At 47.2% G+C, this 16393-nt stretch overlaps 1 protein-coding gene across 1 annotated transcript in view; it reads right to left on the minus strand.

The window, feature by feature from the left end:
• Window positions 1-266: 266 nt before the first annotated feature.
• The window catches only part of LOC144143355 (neprilysin-1-like), a 31167-nt gene continuing 15040 nt past the window's right edge, over window positions 267-16393 (minus strand). The window contains exons 5-9 of the mRNA XM_077675124.1: window positions 14449-14706; window positions 14258-14377; window positions 11949-12119; window positions 6992-7376; window positions 267-679 (exon numbers count right to left, since the gene is read on the minus strand). Coding sequence (XP_077531250.1) covers window positions 267-679; window positions 6992-7376; window positions 11949-12119; window positions 14258-14377; window positions 14449-14706 — 1347 coding nt within the window. The remainder of the gene's footprint in view (window positions 680-6991; window positions 7377-11948; window positions 12120-14257; window positions 14378-14448; window positions 14707-16393) is intronic.

Below are 16393 nucleotides of genomic sequence, written 5' to 3' on the forward strand. Positions count from 1 at the left end.
TATGAGCATAAGTAGGCACAAGCAGACGCACGGCACAATTAGACAAGATCCGGTAGAATTTAAGCAAACCATTTCGAAGCTTCATTGGCAATATTGTTGCAAAAATTAATCACAACGGAAATAACAGGCCCGCAATGACAAGCGGAAAACGAAAAACTATCCACCAAATACTGCATTGCAAAGTGTTCACTAGTCCTTCATACCACGTAAAATAAACAATCAAACAGACAAAAAATTGTCCAGTGACGGTGCTTAGGGCGGGCGCTTCACCAAGGCATGCACTTCACCTTGGGGTTCATGACCGTGCCCTGGGCGCAGCCGAAGGCATTCGCGAACGCATCAGACTGCTGCAGGGCCAGGTTGCACTCGTTACGCCGCGAAAGAGGCGCGTCGCACAGTTGGAGGCAGGAGGCGAGGAAGAAGAGCTGGGCTTCCGTCATCTCCTCGAGGCCGTAGAGCCGGCCGCCCTGCTCGAAGGAAGACACTTCTTGCAGGGCGCGCCATGCCGCGTGTATGCCGATGGCACGACTGCCCCACGAGGATTCTTTGGGTGAGCAGCTGGCGGCCTCGGTGTGGCCGGGTCTGTGGAAGTTGTTGAACACGCTCGGAGGCACGTCTTCCGCCAGCAGCGTGGCGAATAGGGTGCCGAGTCCACCCAGCGTCAGGCCTGCTGGGAGGCCTGAAAGAAAGCGCACGTCGCATTGGGTTAGGAGAGGAGAAAGAAAACCTTAATTGTGGCAAAAACAATGGTCAGCACCCAGCCCCAAGAAAGTGGATGCGAAGCAAAGCTCTCGGAAACCACTACAAATGGTGATGGAGGAGGGTATAAAATGTTTCTAGTCGTGCCTGCGCGCGTGGCACTTGCGCTCGGCTAGTGTCACTAGATGAGGGCGGAGTATCGGGACCCTTTTCTCCCATTGTTTCGCGCAGGTATCACGGTTATGGGTCAGCTCGCGTTACGTGATATATGTTTACACTGCGACGGTTCATAGGCACCGCCTTTTTATTGGCTATGAGTTTTTGTCAGTCAACTTTCGTAGGCTGAGCTTGTCCTCCCTGCTCTGTGGCTGCGCGCGACAATGCGAATCAAAGTGTACGGGTGTAACAGCATTTCAGCAGCTACAACCAAAGATGCGGCAAATGCCCAAACATGCGGCAAATGCTGGGTCCTGCCTAGCCCGTCGCATGCTTTTGGCGTCTTTGGCACGGACTGCTGCATTTATTGACACTAGTCCTGCCTGGCCTTCGAAGGTAATCTGCATAACATAATCTTTACCAGGAACACATGGAGGGGGGGGGGTACCATGGTTCACAGGCGCCTTATCCATAATGTGGTTGAGATGCTTGCTTTGTGGTTTGCTAAAACCAATTCTGAAATCTATGATGCATTACTCTGATTAGCCAGATGCATGCGCTCGGCGTCTTAGGTGATCAACGCGTCTTAGGTGATCAACAGATCAACGCGACGAAACAGTTCTGGCAGAGGTATACAGCTTCGCTGTACAAATAGATCGTCGTCTTTCAAAGTACCAGAAGCCCTCATTCCATAGCCTCTGCAGCTTTGGCTGTTGGCCGGGCACTCTCATAGTGCGCGCTGATATTCTCGAGGCGGGCTGGACAGCACGGATTTCCACGGTTCGGTCGTTGCATTGGCATCCACGGGTAGCGTTATATTTTTGGGACACGACCATCGGACGATGTAAAGATTAGCTTTTTCTCGAGTGCCGTGGTAGGCATTTATTTGAAGTGTAGACTGCAGTGTATATAGCAGGCAGGATGCGGAGGTGAGGAGATTTTTTCGATGCAGAAGAATAGGAAATGTCCGAGTTGGCGAGAATGGGTGGTACATACCGGGTGCGCGAGGTATTTGCGAACAGAACGTTGGCGTCAGGCACAACAGAATATCTCCAGCAAAATCAGACAAATTTTCACCAAAGTTTGCGAAGTACTTCTGGTATGGTTTAATTCCATAACTACTCAATGCATCCGGCACCGGAAGCAATAAGTGATTCCATTCGGCTTCGCACACGGCTGCATTCACGGATATGGTGCTCCTTAGATATGTTTGCCATTGAGTTAGAAATGGCAGCCCTCAGCCAGTATTTTGTATTATGCGGTCCTTTGTTGGCCGCTCTCTCAACGACGCCGCAGACATAGTAGTAAAGAGGATTTGAATCTGGAGAACTAGGAGGCCAGAAGTTGGGAGCGATGGGGTCGCAGACGTGTTCACTATTGAGTGACGCAGGCGGTTTGGGGCAGGAGCCGAATCTCGATGAAAAACATATAATCTTTCCTTCAAAATACTATCTATTTATAGGTTTACAACGGGAGCAAGCATAATCATGTAACCGGCAGAATTAACGCGGATCCCTGCAAAAAAGTGTTCTAGCATGCCGTCGCCCTCACTACAGACAACGGATAAAACCACCGCCGGAGAAAGTAAGAGGTTCGGACGATGTGTGACCGCTGACAGTGCGTTTTATTTTTTGCTACACTTGCCACGTCACCGCCAAAACACACCACTTCCGTCCGCACTTTGTAAACGAACGACTTCGCTCCTTTCAGAAAGGTAGAAATTTCCAAGTCGCTGTGGTGCTTCGCCAGGCGACGAGGACTGCATGACGCTTTATTTCCTGCTTCAACTTGTACACTTCCGTCTCTGAACGAACTGCGCAGTATGAAGTATAAGGGCTCGACGAAGAAGAAGCCGTTCGCGTAAACATATATGATGACCCTGCTGGCGTCTACGGCGATAACGAATAGCCTCCTCAAATACCTCGCGCACCCGGTGTATAACAAGCGCACTCAGTGAAAAAGAAATAGGGGCTCTTGAGAAGGTAGCCCGCTGCTCCAAGTGCAAAACAAACCGCTTTGAGAGGCCAACAGGAGGCTCCCGGTGAAGACGAGCTCGGTGATATTCCATGGGGCATTTTGTTCTACGGGAAATTTGCGGCTTTAATTTTGGTCAAAAAAAAAGGAAAAGGGGAATCTTTAACAGGTGCAGGGATTTTAACGATTAAGTAAATAAAAAAAAGTATTCTCAGTAAACCGGACCTAGCAATTATTTATTGCTTTGTTTTCTTTTAAAATGTTCATTACAGCACGTCGGATTTACGTTCAAGGCTCTGCAGTCGTGTTCCAGCAAGCTAGAAGCACCCACAATGGGTTCTAATCCAGTTCATAGCCCACTAGGGCGCATTGAGGAAAAAATACTTCACGAGAAAGAGCTAGTAAAAAAGCTGAAGCCTCCTTTAGTAGCTCTAAAAAGCTGAAGCTGAAGAGCTGAAGCCTCTTCGCATGTATTTCTGGGATGTATACAAAAAAGTGTAAAGAATGCTCCTTATTCCGCATGCTGTCAAGAAGAGATAACGACAGCCTTCCAGGAGCTGAGCCAAAATAGCCTTAATTACATAATAATGTCCGGTTCATTTTCATACGGGCCGCTTTACCTTACAGCTTTAGCTTGCACAGTAAGGCTTCTGTTGCTACTAAACTTGAAATCCACAGTGAAAGGCTGCTGCGCGGCAGATGTGGCAGTTGGTTCACACTACAGTCAAACCCGTTTATAGCGAACTGCAATATGCACTGCGATTAGTTCGATATATCCAATAGTTCGATATAGCCGAACCCGCTTATAACGAACCTATTGTTACGAGTTCGCAATCTGCGGGAGCCACGCCCTCTCCCAACTCCGCCATCCCCGCATGCAGAAACGAACACAGTAAATTAGCAATTAACATACACAAAATAACCCATTTATTGCAAATAATAAAGCTACTTTCCGCCTTAACTGCCTACTTTGCAAAAAAGCGATGATTTTTGTTTTCACTTTCGTTTTGCGGCTCCAACTAGCTTAGCATTCTCTACACGAAACATTGTTTGTACCAGTTCGAGTCCGCGTCCTCCAAAATCTAAAAAAGCATTGGCGGAGCACATCGACTGCCGAAAGCGCTTCATTGTAAGCGTCGGACGGCTTTCACTCGCGACATCATAGGGAACGCTGGCGAGCTCTTCCCACAATTCACCGATGTTGCTGTCTTGGTCCGGATTCGCGGAATTTGCGGGTTCCATCGTGAGTCCAGCACGTCGGAAACAGTTACGGAAAGTGTCGGGCTTCACGTCACTCCATGCGTGGCGCAATGTCTCAGTCGCGTATCTTGCTCCGTGGTCGTGGCAAATCCACATCTCAATCGCCGCTTCGAGACCATGCATTTCGGCAGCCATTCTAGGCGGGCAGAGTTCGATATATCGGATGTGAACTTCGTTATAAGGAATACTTTTCCCAGTGTATTTCTGTAACTGAAATATTTTTGTTCGATATATGGCATAATTCGCTCTATCCGGGTTCGTTATAGCCGGGTTTGACTGTAAAACACTGATTTCTTCAACGGCGGCTTCGTCCGGTGGGGTACTAAAGTAGACATAGGTGGCGGTGCCTAATACCCAAAAGCGGACAACCGGATCAGTATGCAGGGCTTGATAGATATATGCGGTGAAGTGACGAACCTAGGGCTATCCTTTAGCAGAGCAAAAGTGGTGATCATGGTCTTTAACGACGGCGCGGAGAGCAAAACGGTATCATAGCAGCAAGTAGAAATTCCATTGGTGAAAGAGCATAAATATTTATGAGTATGGCTGAACGACAGCAAAGATTACACGCACGCGAAAGAGGCTCGCCTTAAGACGAAAGGAAGAGAGAACGCGCTTATAATGAAGCATAGAGCCCTCTGGGGATAGAGCAAATCCAAGGTGGTAAAGGGAGTCTCGAAAGGGGTCATGGTACCAGGATTAACTTTCGATATTTCGGTTCTGTGCACGAAGCCAGAGACCCGAGCAGGCCTGGAGGAAAATCGGAGGGCGGTAGGCAGATTGGCGCCGGGGGCCCCCGAAAAATCACAAATCAAGTGGGTCAGGGGGATATGGGCTGGTAGTCTTTCGAGGCGAGGGAGGCGCAGAGCAAGATAAAGTTTGAGGAGTGACTTCATGACATGGAGGACGAAAAATGGCCCGCGGGGTGTTTGATTACCTGTATATGAGAAGCGTGGACACGCGGTGGAGACGGAGGACCAGACAGCTGACCAAGCGGCACAGAAATTCGGTAGGGGAAAGTTGGGTTTACACAGCAGTTAAAAAGCAGGTAAAGGAAGCAGAGACGACGAAGTGGGCACAGAGAATGGAAGCGAAAAAAACCCTGGAGACTGACTGGACAAAGGAACTGGAAATTAGGAAGGAAGGATTCTATGGCAATACGAGAGGTAGTGCATTGCTCTTCGAAGGACGGGCGGGGTGCCTGAGAACCCGGGCATACACGGGTAGCTACAGGCAGCAGGATGAAACAGGTGCATGCTGCGGCAGGGATCGGGAAACTACAGACCACATTGTCAGGGGCTGTACAGAGATAGGACCACCGCGGGGTGAGGGTAGAAACGACGCGGGCGCAGGCTTTAGAATTTGGGGCGAGGGGTAACCTCAACTTCAAGTCCAGAGACGTGACGAAGAGGCGACTGGAGTGGTGGTAGAGGAAAAGTAGGGAAGGAATGGGTACGCAAGCGGAGTAATCATAGGGATGAGAATTTAGAACAGCGAGGGGAGAGAAAAGGTGGTTGGGAGCGACTAGTTTAAAACAGGGAAGAGGGAGCGATTGGAGGGAGGAAGCAAATTTATTAGGTTAGCTGGGAGTAGGGCAAGTAAGCGTAATAAAACAGGCAAGCCGGTTGCTGACAACCGACGCCCCGATTGAAAGGGAGAGCCGCTAATCATCATCATCATCATCATCATCATCATTACCGATAATGAAATCAGCTGCATAAAAAGAATACATGGTAATTCCCAGAGAATATTTCATAATCTGGTGTGGAAAATGCTCTAAATAGGGAATTTTTGTACGTAGATGTGGGAATTTTTCTCTCCAAAACGAAACATCAGTGGGCGCGCCAGCGAAACCATGTTCACAGGGTGCTGTAGAAAAGGTTGCGAGGTCGTTACTGGGGCGACCGCAAACCTCAACAGATTGTTCCAAAGCAGATCAACAAATGTTCCTACTGCGCTTTCGCCTTCCCATTCGGAGAAGGCTCTAAATATATCCTTATTTTTTGATTGGCCTATTTGTGAAATCTTCTCAGTAGCTTCTGGAGTGGGGTTAAAAAGAATGGTAAAAATGTTTTGCATTCCACGTGAAAACTGATCGACAGTAAACAGTCGCCATGTGTGATTATAAGCACGCTCGATGTGTTCTCATCGCCCAATGAAGAAGGTTTCTGCAATGATTGTTTCATGCTTACATTGTTTGTTGATTGTAGGCCTATGTTTGTGCTTCCAATGGCGGTTTTATATTCGTGAACAAATAGTATAGGTATAGGTCCTTGTGCATTTTTCTAGGACAAAACACCATGCATGAGTGTGTTCTTCTTTTTTTTCTATCAAAACACTTCCAGAGATTTCCATTAACCAACCGTGAACAGGCAGTTTTTCGCAGTTTTTCGAAGATAGGCGAGGAATAGTATCATATTCGCAGGTTTTTGACAGTCCATAGTCTTTAGCATCCCACCAAAAGCTTTACCATTATAAACTGCACATGCTTAGCTGTAGATAGGCGGCTATTAATGCGTAACATTCATCTTATGATTCTGGCCTCCTCTGACTGTCGATTATAATCTGACAGATGATAAAGTTGATCGCACTTTCAGTTGTTTTGAACCCCTGAAATTGGCTCAGTGGCTAAGCCGCTGTCTTGCGGAGCCCATTGACGCGGGTTCGATCCCTGTCACGCTGGCTGCTTTTCTGATGGGGGCGAAAAGGGAAAATGCTGTGCGGCTACACCTCGGCGCACATTAAAGGTAACAAAGTGGTCAAAATTAATCCAAAGACCTCCACTAATGCAGGTCACACAGCCGAGGGATATCTTCGGCGCGTGAAACACGCGCAATCAATCAGTGAGTCACTGACAATGACAAGGTGCTGCTAAACTTTTCGAGCGTGGGAGTTTCAGTACCTGGGCCGAAGAAGGGGGGAAACATTAGCCACATGGGCAGCACCACTCCGTCGTTCCCGGCCCCGGAACGTGGTTTCCAGCTGAACGGCCGGAAGCGGAAAGGTCCCATCGGAGACCCGCCAGCCAGAGCGGCTTTCTTGTCCAAGAGGGCGGCCGCTGGAGCGAGACGGAGCCAGTTGTCCAAGAAGGAGAGAGACGCGGAGGGCGCAGGCATGCCGGAGTAGGAGCGCTCGAGTTGCAGCCTGGTGGCCGTCTTGGGCCAAAGCCAGACGCTGACGTTGCGCGCAAAACCACCTTCTTCTTTTGAATACATGGTAAGGGAGCTGGTCGGAGTCTTGGCCATCTCGGAGAAGGTCCGGGCTACACTGGCCAGGATGGTGTCGATCTGCGGCGAGGCAGATTGAGAAATTCAGTGGAACCTCCCATCTGTAAAGCTTCATTGCAGCAATCTAGGAGCGATTACTCTGAACAAATGTGCTCCTGAGTGACCTAAACGGTTTGAAGACACACGCGCACCGAACGGAAAGAACAAGCTGTTTTTTACCACTTCCTTGTGCTTTTTCTTAGAGCAAAGCTGTATATAGCAAGGATCCAGCAAACCGACTGCTGCGATAGAGCTAGCGTTGACCAAGAATTTTCAGCGTGCTGAGAACATTCTTAAAAAAGGAAATGTCGGAAGGATTCCATATTTCAATATAAGACGGCTTACATTGCACTTGAAGAAATGTCTCTACAGGAACGCATCTGTGTTTATAGGTGTAGTTGAATTTAAAAGAATCGGTCCAACCTTTGTCTTTGTAAGCCTGCTTTCGCACATTGTGCGTGCAATGGTGACGCATGGCACAGTATCAGTATCAGTACCGATAGACACAGTATCAGTATAACGCCCCGCTTTATACTAATCTTGACTTCCGCCGCTTCTTTTCCGAGTCGTGTTAACTCCACGTCAGGCGCGGCGTCTCTCACCGCCAGGCATTGCGCAATACTCCGGACTCTACGGCGGTGACCTGTGCTTTGCGCTAGAGCCTCCGCTGGGATTGGCATAGCCTCGCGATATTCATCGTCGCTACGCAATATTCGTGTGCGGCCTTAGTTTTGTGACGTAGATGTGGCACTGGCACTATTATCCAACATACCAAACTCCAAACATAGCTAAACACCAACACAGCGAATGCCACCGAGCGCCGGCTTGACTGGACTCGGTCTTCAAAGTCCGAATTTCAATTTTCTGATTCGCAGCACAGATGTTATAAGAATGGTATAAAATCCGGTTTGAATGTAATATGTCGGATTCTTAAGTTACAGTCTCTATGGTTTTTGGGCCAACTTCAATGGAGCGATAAACCGGCGAGGGGGCGAACACCGCCCGCCGGCGGCCATACGGCAGTCAGGGGCGAAGAAAAAAACAGTTGTTCGCCGACAATGTATCCTAACCTGCGTTTGCCGTCGTCCTGACGCGGCCAAGTAATTGTCTGGGGACTGCCGTTAACCAAAGCTTTTAATTTCCGGTCTGCGCATTACGTGTGCGCGGGGAGTGGACTAGCGTTTCGCAGTTTTGTTTTCTTGGTACTGCTCTTCTGTTGATTCCCGTCTGCGAAAAGGGAACAGAATTTTTCATTTGCAACATTGAGACAAGCTCGTGTATCCTTCGGGCGACAGCGCTCGCTGCTTCCTACTTCATTGAGGTGGGATTCGACTGAAATGCGAGATGTTTGGGGTCGGACGTCGCTGCATAGATGTTACGTTGTCGCTGCGCTTTAGATCTTTGCACAAACTCTGCATAACAAGATGTGCGAACTTCATAGGCTATTTTGAGATTATATTTTAAAGGCAGTATATATCTTAACAACAAACAGGCGCTGCAAAAAAAAAATTTCGGAGCAGAAGTTTGAACCCAGCACATGCGCAGAGGGACACCATGCGTTTCCAATGTCACAGGTTAATGCAGGTGTTTAAATTTGGCCTTGCCTGGCGAAAAAAAAAGGTTTTGCATTACTCCCTAAAGTAGCTGACGTTGTTTAATAGGCGCTGTGTGTTTAATCATCCCGATAGCAATCATTCTGGACAGGGTTTTAAAATCACGTGAATCTTGTTTCTCTTAGGCATCTTTCCAAGGCAGCCTTTGTTCACCAGCATAACTCAATATCGTGTCGCCGGTTTCGTCACAGTGTCCTGTGTGGTACTAAAAGTAAAGAAAGGAAAATAAATCTGACTCCTCATATGAAGAAAATTGCGAAGATCGACAATCGAGAAGAACAACCGCTCCTAATAATATGGGATTGTGAAATGAAATGCAGGTAACCATTGTTAGTTCTTTCTACGGGCCATGGTTTTTAGCTGCAACCTAACTTTGCGTAAGGCTGTACTGGTGCTAAAAAAGTTGTTTCTTCAGAGAATTTCCATGCCGTCGCCTGAAATCAATCACCCTAAATGTGCGTTTTATCCGCTAGAGTTATGCCGCCATGCCATGTGAAGAGTTAGAGCGCACGTACAAAATATACCGGTGTAAAACGAGTACCAACCGTTACCTTTGCTAACGCTGTGATTGCATCCTTCCGGCTTCGCTGCCTTGTTTCCACTTCGTAGTGAATAAACTCGCGTTACGAAGCGAACGTTCATTGGTGCAGAAAAGCAATGTGAACAATCCAGCAGGCAGCAGTCCTTTTGGTTTATCCGAATGCCTATGGGGCCCAGATTTTAGTCCGACATTAGCATTCGCCCCCTTTTTCAGGGCCTTTGTCATCGTTTGTGTCTGAAAATTTAGGTCTATCGGTATCTGTCCAGCCACGTTTGCATCGGAGGACTGACATTCCCGGTTAAAACCGAGGTGGTGGTGGGGGGGAAGGGGGCACTCCAACAGCCATTCGTCAGATAACTGAAGTTACAGCTAAATGCATGACACCTGAAAGTTCTTTGGAACATGTATTAACATATATTAGACCTTTATTACATTAAATATACCATAGCGCCAACAATTTTCTTTTCATAATGAGTTTAAAAACTAGCAAGGAACACACGGACCTTATTTCATTAATGCGTTGAAGCAACAGCCTCCTATCATAATTAGGTATCCAGCATTTGGGCGCTGTGTGCAAGCTAAAAAAAGGCGGCGGGTGATCAATAACTTCCTGGGTATTTCTCAGGGCGCGAATGATACCCGGAAGAAAAGAATGAATTATTCCCCCCAAAATGGCAGCGTTTGAGTGCAAGGTTTCAGCCTGGACACATTTAAAACCAAGTGCAAGTGGTGACCCTCGAATGGGGACTACTACTATGTAGTAGGGTGCAGCTAGTTGGGAACAACGACGAAAGTTTGCTTTGAGAGTTTGCGGGGCGACGTCCTCAACCCTTTTAGCTGTTGTGTGTGGTGCACTGGAACAGGTTATGCGCAGAAGGGTGTTCAGTCCCTGCTTTTTTTTGCATCACCACCTGACGAATATGCAAAACGTATGGATGTTATGAACAAATCAGGTTTTGAAGAACATGTGGGGCCATCGATTTGCGACTCAGGAAGGACCTCATACGGGTTTTCAAAACGACAGATTACTCGGTTCTACTTCTGTTAAGCTAAGAAGAGAGCCCCATTTACTTTTTGTTATTTAGCAAAGCGATGCTTAGTGATATTGGTTGCCACCGTCACTCGAAAAAGAATCCAGCCCTTCGGGAAGGGGGGCGGAGGGCGTGGTATATAGAACGTTTAATTTGTATTACAAAAAAGCCACCATGTTCTTTTACATGCAATAACATTTATCGTAGCGTTTAGTCAGGGATAAGTAAATAGAAAGTTTGCAATGTACGTGGGTCTGAATGTGCTGCACTGAAAAATAACCGCAACTACTTTGTCCATTACAACTTTGCATCTGAATCCACCAAGCTCAAGGTAAAAATGTATGCAATGCATAGTGTATTTTGTATTTGATATGCATATAGAAATAAACGCTCAATAAAATTAAATACTAGCAATATCATGCCACCTGAATGCGGCGCAGGATTTCATTGCGCTGTTCCTCGCCTTGGTCTCCCTCTATCTCAGGCAGCGCGCTAGCCCGCGTATTTTCGCTACTCGCGTGTCTTTGCGCAGCCTGTCGACACATTTTTATCGTCATAGTTGCTGAATGGACCACTATAAATCACACCCCATGCTGAATAATCGTGACAAGATGCCGAAAAAAAAGAAAGCGGGCAATGGCGGCCAATGTTAAGTACGGAACGGCACCCGGCCCGCAGTATAAAAAACCGGGAAGGTGGCAACCCTATAATTACTGATTATAAGGGAACAGTGGGAATGTTCCCTTCGCTACTTCTGGCCTAGTGGGAGGCGCAAAGCGAGAAGTGGAAGAGTCGGCAAGACCTGAAAATAACCACGTATGCCCTTAGAGCAGTGGTCATAGCACGAAAGTGGAGGAAGTAGGCGATGAAAGAGAAAAATAAATCAAAGTGAGGAAATTCTTTAGATTGGTTATCGAAACAGGAAGTGTAATCGAGAGCAACGACAAAAACCTGAACAAGCCGTCATGTCGATTGCAGCCACTTATCTGGAACAGAACAGTCAAAGAAGAATCACGAATATAAAAAAAAACGGCAACAATGTCATGAGAAAGTCTACAAAAAGTAACCTCAACCCGGAAAGCGGCAGCAAGAGTGGGTAAGGTGCGTCTCATGTAAATAAACGCAATCGCCGGGTTAGCTTGGTATACGCTTTCAACCTAGTTCGGGGATGTCTTAGTGCAGCCTTTCAAAACACATAAACTTACAGATTGCGTTTTATTACCTGCATGCTAATTTCAGGAATGTCAAAACACTTGCCCTGGGCATGCACTACATTACTAGAGATATTTTTCGAATGAACACCTTTGCACTTTTGAGTTCCTGACAATTCCTGTCGCCGTTTTACCACCAGAAGAAAGTAGAGAGTACAGCTTCTTGTACTCAAAAGTTACGGGGAATCGACACACACCTGGTTGCGTGTCCTCTGTGGTAGGTGCGTGGCCAGCAGAGTAGCGCTCACCGCTTCCCCCAGCACCATCTCGGTCATGCCCAGGCAGAGGACAGGCATGCTCTGCCTGGCGTCCTCCTCGCTGCCCAGTCGGAAGAAGCCGAGGAGAGGGTGCGCAGCCCAGCCCATCAGCTGCGATGTGCACGGGGCATTGTAACGTCTAGTGTAATAGCCGTTCAACGAAAGAGCTGTTCAACCATTTAGTACCAGCATTCAGCCTTAACAGGAAAAAATACCAAGAAAAAGTACCAAGCGCACTTCAGCGTACGTTTCTTTGGGAGCGCCCGGCGTCGGCCAGATCGATTTTCGAGAACACTCCACCCAGCGCTCGTGGCGTAGTCTCTGTTCACCTCGCCAGTTCACGTGCGTTCACGCACGAAATAGGGAGCAGAGACGCCGAGTTCACGTTGCCGAAGCTTCTAGCGCGTATCATTGCGGGCGACTTTTGGGAGACACTTTTCATGTTAAGAGTTAGTTTCTGGATACACATAATCGTTTCTTTCTGTGCCAATGTCAGTGATGGACATTGCTATTGCCCGCACTTCAGACCCTACCAACCTGTAGAAAAAACTAGCAGTGGCTTAGCTCGCGTACGCCAGGATATACATAGCGTGAGCTAAGGTTTAGATGGTTATTCTGAGCTTTCCTTGTTGTCTAGAATTAGCTTGGTTATAATGCTTACTGTTGCTTCCATGAAACTGATACCTCTGCTTATGCGCACAAAAGGGGAGGCGCTGTCTAGCGGCTCCGGCGCAGCGTCACACTTGGCTACTGCTCAACGGAGGCGCACAGCTGGGCACACTCGGGCGCCAGTGTATCTGCCGTGGCTATGACGTCACTCCTCTGGAATTCGCAGACCAGCGAGTCGCGCGCGGTGGCGGCGGCTCCTGCGCGCCAGCTGTGCACCGTGTAACGTCACTGGTCCTCGCGCATGCGCAGCATGGCGTTCCAGGAGCCACGCGAAAGTGCTAAACGTCGGCCAGTGTAGCGCACGCAACAAAAATAACGGCGAAGGAGCACTCGTCGCTTTTGTGTGTGTAACGGCCAAGCGCTACTTCCGATTGGAAGGAATGTGTGAACGCAACGTGTTCTTTTTATTTGAATGTAACTATATTGTATTTAGGCAATTGCTTTTTGTATTACCTGCAGTGCAGAGAATAACACAATCAGGGTTATTCTGCTACAATCTCAAAGGCCTAAATGGAATTCAGTTTTTAACAAATCATAAACCCAGTACGCGAACCCTTCAAACAAGGTAAATTGGCAGCTTCATAAAAGGAAAGCCCAATTGTTCAGTCACTAATTATCGTCATCATTATGACAGTCGTCGTCAGGGTCTCGTGAATTCTTCTACATAAAAGGTGATGAAAACTTTCTTTAAACCATAAAAAGTAAATTTAAATTAGAAATAAAGTGTAATATGGTATAATTTATCAAGTGTAAAATATTCAGAGATCAAGGGACTGGTGTGAGGTGTAAAATACTACAACTTTATTCTTGGTTCGAAAGGCAACTAATATATTTTTGTTTTCAAATAAGCTTTCTGCCTTTAGCGATGGTAAAATTATCATGGCAAGCGAAGTTTTCTAGAAAGCCTGGAAACAGAGTCAAGCGAAGATGAACCACATGTTCACGTGTTATCAAACCACAATTTAGTACAGTGTGATAAAGATACCTCTTCTTTAAAAGCTGAAGAAAACGTGATAAAGGCTTCAAAAAGTGCAATTGCGGTCTCATTTCTGTAGTTTATCAGCGCTTCTTACAAAATGTACACTCTGGTTAAGACGAACTACTTTAATACAAAATTACTGGTGAATACAAACAACCCTTTCGCTTTCTTGTAATGCCACAAAGCAAAAAACGATTGCTTAAGACGTTTCTGATAATACGAGCAAATTTTCACGGTACCTTGCAGCTGGTCCTAATGACAATTTACTGTACATCTTGTAGCATAATTTGTTACTTAGACTGAATGCCTCAATTTATACTCTTACCTGAAGTTGGTATTCGAACAAATTTTTCAGCTCTGTTTTGGCCCAGCCGTCCCTGTGCCGCTAAGCACAACCCTCACATTCAGTGCACAGGCTATTCGGTAAGATTTCGTTTTCAGCTTTTACTATATTTCGAATAGAGGCGTGCATTCTTGCAATTCTGATTCTGCAATGACTTTTTTTTTTTTTGCGGAAGTGATTCGTCTGGTTACACCTGGAACAATGACTGAGTTCACGCATTAAAAAAGTGTCCTAGCTCGTTTTGTAGCCGATCCTTACCTGTACCACTGTCCAGCCCAAGATGTCAATGAGGTGGTGGTCCGCAATGGTCGAAAGAACGTTCGCAAGAGCGTCGGCAAAGTGCGGGTTCCAAAACAACATAGTTGTGTTCTCATCAACCTAAAAAAAGAACAGAATAAGAGAGTAGTTTAATGCTTCCTAAAAAGAAAAAAAAGAAAATATGGAAGTACCTGCCGGCCTAGGTGACGTGAAAGTGCGGCCCCCCAACGGGAACGCTGCGAGTCGTTAGCGGGACACCTGACGTCATCGGACGTTCCATTTTCGCAGGATTCGTAGCGGGAGGGCTTTCGGGAGCGGGTAGTGGGAAGCGTCGTCAAGTTTCCAGTGCCTAGGGCCACGGCGATCTCGAGTTCCAGTGCGGCCAGCGTCAGCATCCTCTCTTTCGTCATCAACTCGGCGCTGCCGTTGCTGAAGAGCGTTGCGGCATCCTGCGGGTTCACGGGGTAAAAATGTCTGCTAAATTATATGAGAAAATGCACTTTAAGATAACTGAGGGTCTCGGAATAAATACTTAACAGAAATTTATACCGTATATAACGGAGTAGTGTGTTCGTTAAACTTTCCAAAATTTCAACATTGCTACACTAACCAAGCAAATGCCTCTTAAAACGTGGCCGTTAAAGCTTCCAAAATGAATAACACATTGAGACGTAAGCAACGACCGATTAAAAGGGACGGGTGCACAGAACCCACACAAAACCGAGTTCTTAAAACGACTGAAATGCGCGAACACGAGGACGACCTGAGGCCTCAATCAACAAAATGATGACAGCAAAACATTTAAATTAGTATGTAGGTATAGCCTCGGAAACTGGAATAAAAAATGCGTGAGTTTTAATACTTCCAAGAATAGTTATCAAGATCGTTCAAACACTATGCGCACATTGCTGCGCTAAAGTTTATCTTCGCCTAAGATCTCGCAGCCTAGCATCTATCTGTATGTAATCAATATTTGAATTCAGCCTTCTGCTGTAGCTGAAGGGTGCGGAAAGACTGCCGAGCCGGCGCCATCGATGAGAAGAGTGACAAAGCCAGCGCCGAGAAAGCTGGTGCGAATGCAGCGCTGCTGCGTGCGCCCATCGTGCGTTTCTATGGTGTTAATTTCTGTAATGATGGTGATGGTGGTAGTGTCTTCATACAAAAGTCATTCAACCGTCCCTAGTCATGTGGTTTGCTGGCGCTGAACCTCAAGCGCAGGCAACCCATCCACCGCTGGGCGAGAAGGCGCAGGGGACGCAGTGGTTTTATCCCCACCTGAAGCAAAAAGAAAGGCACAGCTTGCGGACCCGTGGCTGAAGATAATTGCTGCGCTATCAATGACCTTGAAAGGTGTAGCGTGTTAGAGTGTTCGCTTTAATAACCAGGTACAACAAATAACGCGAGTGCTCGTTTCCTGTCCAGGGCCAGTATGTGCACCGAGAGCAGCTCCCTTGAGCGGCCTGGTTGTCCGTGTTGAGGAAAACTGCATAGTTCAACACCACGGGGAAAAAAATCACAGTACGTTTGGTCCTATGGTGACCCCGAAATGTAGCGGAAAAGCATATTTCCTTTCACTATATTTTTTTCAGAGACAAGGCTTTGGGTATGGACAATTTCTATTTTCTGCTTATGCCCAGTATGGTGCGCAGGCGGCACTGCCAGTAGCAACACGCCGTACACTGGCATCACGTTGACAGCTTTGCTATTAGGTCTCTTATCGTTTAGCCTCGACTACAGCTAATGTTTTAATGTACGCTGCTGCTAACATCAAAGAGGCAAAACCGATTCGGCCATAGCTGAATCGATTCGGCATAGCCGCAATTACCAGTCGCGCCTGTGCAGCGTTCACACGTACAAAGCGACGAAAAAAACGCACGCACTGCGAAATTCTTCTGAGCAAGCCATGTAAGACAGTGCGGCCAAAATATAATCTAGAGTCTCCGAGCATCCCAGAGAGAAGACAGAAAAAAAAACGGCCGCGTATCTGCTGCTTTCGTTGCAAATGTCGACGAAAGAGGATAGTCGTGTGGCGCCCCTGGCAAGTACATGCCTCCCTCGTCTTTGCCGCTCACCTTTTATGCTGTTCCTCTCCCGGCTGGCTCCTCCCAAGATAAATATGCTAGAGGTTTGCACATG

The sequence above is a fragment of the Haemaphysalis longicornis genome, unplaced genomic scaffold (assembly GCF_048455015.1).
Source record: "Haemaphysalis longicornis isolate Haplotype H1 unplaced genomic scaffold, Haemaphysalis longicornis Haplotype H1 scaffold_6, whole genome shotgun sequence".
NCBI lineage: Eukaryota > Metazoa > Arthropoda > Arachnida > Ixodida > Ixodidae > Haemaphysalis > Haemaphysalis longicornis.